Source organism: Macadamia integrifolia, chromosome 9 (genome assembly GCF_013358625.1).
Source record: "Macadamia integrifolia cultivar HAES 741 chromosome 9, SCU_Mint_v3, whole genome shotgun sequence".
In the NCBI taxonomy this organism is placed as follows: Eukaryota; Viridiplantae; Streptophyta; class Magnoliopsida; order Proteales; family Proteaceae; genus Macadamia; species Macadamia integrifolia.
In genome coordinates, this window is record NC_056565.1 from 27,729,127 (window position 1) to 27,732,625 (window position 3,499).

Genomic DNA, 3,499 nt, shown 5'->3' on the forward strand with positions numbered 1-3,499 from the left:
GGAGATCACACTGCACCAGCCACACAAAACTCAATTTTATTCCATCTTCAACCTGAATAACTAACACAGTTACAGCACACACACACTTTAAACTACTAAAACTAGAAACCAATTCCAAATAGGAAACTACTATCTCCTACTTAACCTACCCAAATTAAAAAAATTCCAAATCCTAAAATATCCTACTCGCCAAAGACCCAAATTTGGACCCGATTCTCAGTCTTGGTTCCCAAACGGGTTCAAGTCAATCCATGGAAATGCTCCTGCATAAAAAAAACTTTACCTAAACAACAATCTCAAAAATCGATTATCATCCAAGGTAGGAACCATCCAACTTCCAAAAAAAAATTCCAAAACCTCAAGGCATGGAAACCTAATTAGAAATGATTAATCAACCACGTAAATAATGCTTACCTTGCAATGCTCTGATGTCGTATGCATTCTCTCAACATTGCACCATAATGTAAAGCCATGTCTGCGTTTTCATACCTAAATAAGACAACAAATGACGGTTCTTATACAATTGATCATAAGCTCTCCTGAGTAGTGTGTACCTCTTTAATAAGCATAAAAGATGATTCGCATAAATAGAACTTCCACAAAGTTCCACAATGATTGAAACTCTAAAAGATTTTGGATCATGATATTTTCGGTTTTTATCAAAATTCTACATAAATTATACTGAAACTCCGGAATTCTTTGTATTCCACAATTTTTTTTGTATCATCACCCTTAAAAACAAGAGAAATTTGTCAACATGTTTAGGATATTTTGAACCATGCTTTCAGGACCCAGCTAACTCCACTATTACGACATATTTAGGATCTGAACAGTAGCTTACCCTAAAATCAAAATATCCAAAAGATCTTTATGTGCTTCCAAGTAATCAGAAGCAATCAACCGGGACTGGACTTGTTGCCTTTGCAAATTCGCAACCACTTGTGTGGCATCTTTACGAGTCTGCATTACATGATTACAGTTTAAAAGGAAATTAATAACGGAACATAATTTATAAAAGAAGTTTTCCATTACAGCATCTACATTATTTGAATCTAACACTCAAATAAACAAAATTTCTCAAGTATTACTAAATCATCATAATGTTTGAAATACATCAACAAAAACTACAGAAATAAAATTTACTTTATTTTCAGGTATAACATTTAATCATGGTTACCTCCAAGGTCAATTTTGGAAGGCAGGTAATGAGAAGACGTAGTGTGTCCCCTCTGAAAAACTCTTGAGTCAACTGAGTACAAGCTTCTGGGACTGGCTCCGACTCACTGTTGCCATAAAGAATTGACTTTAACTCCCGGATAAGTTTACTTAACTCGGCCATCTGTAGAAGAGCAGAATGTTAACATGAATCAGTCTAGAACAGCATTAGACAATTATCTAAGATAGCATGGTGTTTGAACATGTACTTGGCATAAATGTTATAAATGAGAGCCTTATCCATAAGGCACCAAAAATACAATAACAATTAAAGAAATAGCCCAACTAGCCTCTAACCTTGTGGAGTTGCCTTGGCAAGATGTTTTTCAAACAAATAATCTGAATGACTTAAACTACCTAAAAGAGTTTTGCTTTTTCATAGAAACAATTTTATGTTAGTATTTATCCAGTAAAGCATTCAAACTCATAAACGCAGCGACATAGATACACTTAAGTAGGCACTACAATATTCTAGGAGATATTAAACCCACCACCACCCCCCCCCAAAAAAAAAAAAATAAATAAAATAAAATAAAATAAAATATGCTAGATGATAGAAATACCACTTTGTAGACGATTATAGTGACTCTAAATTATCACATTAGCCAAGTACCCTATAGCCTAATTTTCAAAAGGAAACTTCCCACAGTTCCCGACAAGACATCTTCAGCAGATTGAAATTTCACCATTACAAAAAAGTCAAAGAAAGCTCACCTTACATTCTGAAAAAGAAAAGAGGAAGCATGCATTATGAACAGGATTGAAGCAGAATAGATAGACCACAGTGATATCGCGATAGACCATATTAATTTTGATCTTACAAGTAAGAATGAAATGAAATCAATGGAATCCATCATGCCAACTACCTCATTTTCAAGTTCGAAGGGTCAAATTCTAAACCCAGAAATTCAAATGGCAGATACCCAAATCATACCCAAACCTTCCTTCTGGATGAAGTGTTGAATCTTTATCATGGGGGGGATCAAACTTGATTACCAGGAAAAAATAAAATAAAATAGGAAAATCAACCGAAGTAGTCAATCTTACCTTCTCCAGACGCTTGTCTTCACGGATATTCCCGTTGCGTTCAGCAAAAATAAGGAGTTCACGGGTCTGGCGAACGATGTCCGCGGGTGTCCGGGGCTTGGACTTGAAAAGACCCTTCATTTTCTTCGGCAGGACTGCTCGGAGCGATGTAGCTCTGGTTTGGAAACCCAGATACAGATAATCGAATCTGTCTCTCCCTGGTTCAGGGTTGTTCAACGATTATTGTTAGGATGAGGATTGAGGAGTTGATGATAACTCCCCCGTTCTCCCTTCCCTACTCTTCTCGCAACTGACTCTGCTTTTGCTTTTCCAGTGAATTACTAGAGGTCCAGAAGAAGAGGAAAGGGATCCGAAGCACGGTTTCGCCTGCTCCCCAATAAATGAAGACCCAACAGACCCATAAACGTTAAAAAATGAAAACAAAAAAAAATTGTCTCTTTCAAAGCTCGAAATCGGTATTTTTAGTCATTCGGAAAAAAATGGAAATTGATAATTTCTCCCCTTTTGAATTTCTACTATACCCTAATACTCACTTCCACCAACCAATTCGAGAAATGACCAAAAAAACGATTACAGAAGTGGAAAACCAATCCCAAAATGAAAAAAGGAGGTAAACCCTTATCACTTTTCTGTTATTGGTTTCAACTTTGAAGCACAACTGGGGAGGGAGGGATAGAGACTGCAGAGAATGAAAGACAGAGACATGCAAAACGGAACTTGTGAGGTCTCCAAATATTTTACCAGGAAAAAAAAATGTCTCCAAATATTAAAGGTTTCCTGCGGCAGGCTTTCTGTGGTTGGGTAGCGTTTTTTGGGTACTTGAATATTCTCTCTCTCTCTCTCTCTCTCTCTCTCTCTCTCCCTCTCTCTATAGTTTCTTCTCCTCTTTTTTGGTAATTTTACCCTAAAACAAATTCAGATTAAAGATAAACGGTAATAAATTATAGATGTAAACTGATCGGATATGAATTAGATATGATTAAATTTGGATATTGTAACTCGGACCTTCCTCCCTTAGATATGATTTGCTTTTAATTCATATATCTTAATTGCCTTGGGTTTTTGAAAGACCATGTTATCCCTCGTTGTGCATTGAAGATGCTTTTGTGTGTCATCCTATAAGCCCCAAAGGCTAGTATTCCCTACATCGGATCTTTCTTTCTTCCACTTTTTTTTTTTTTTTGATAACAAAAACGTCAATAATTTTTAAGGTCGTTAATTATTGATTTGTATTATA

General features: G+C 36.0%; 1 protein-coding gene across 1 annotated transcript; it reads right to left on the reverse strand.

Moving 5' to 3' along the window:
• Positions 1 to 414: 414 nt before the first annotated feature.
• On the reverse strand, positions 415 to 3,068 carry LOC122089471 (putative MO25-like protein At5g47540; the record flags this gene model as incomplete). The annotated part of the gene is given in 4 exon segments (XM_042659227.1): positions 415 to 489; positions 842 to 960; positions 1,178 to 1,339; positions 2,263 to 3,068. Coding segments are annotated over 4 exon segments (476 nt in total), but the record flags the coding sequence as incomplete, so codon positions are not given.
• Positions 3,069 to 3,499: the final 431 nt, after the last annotated feature.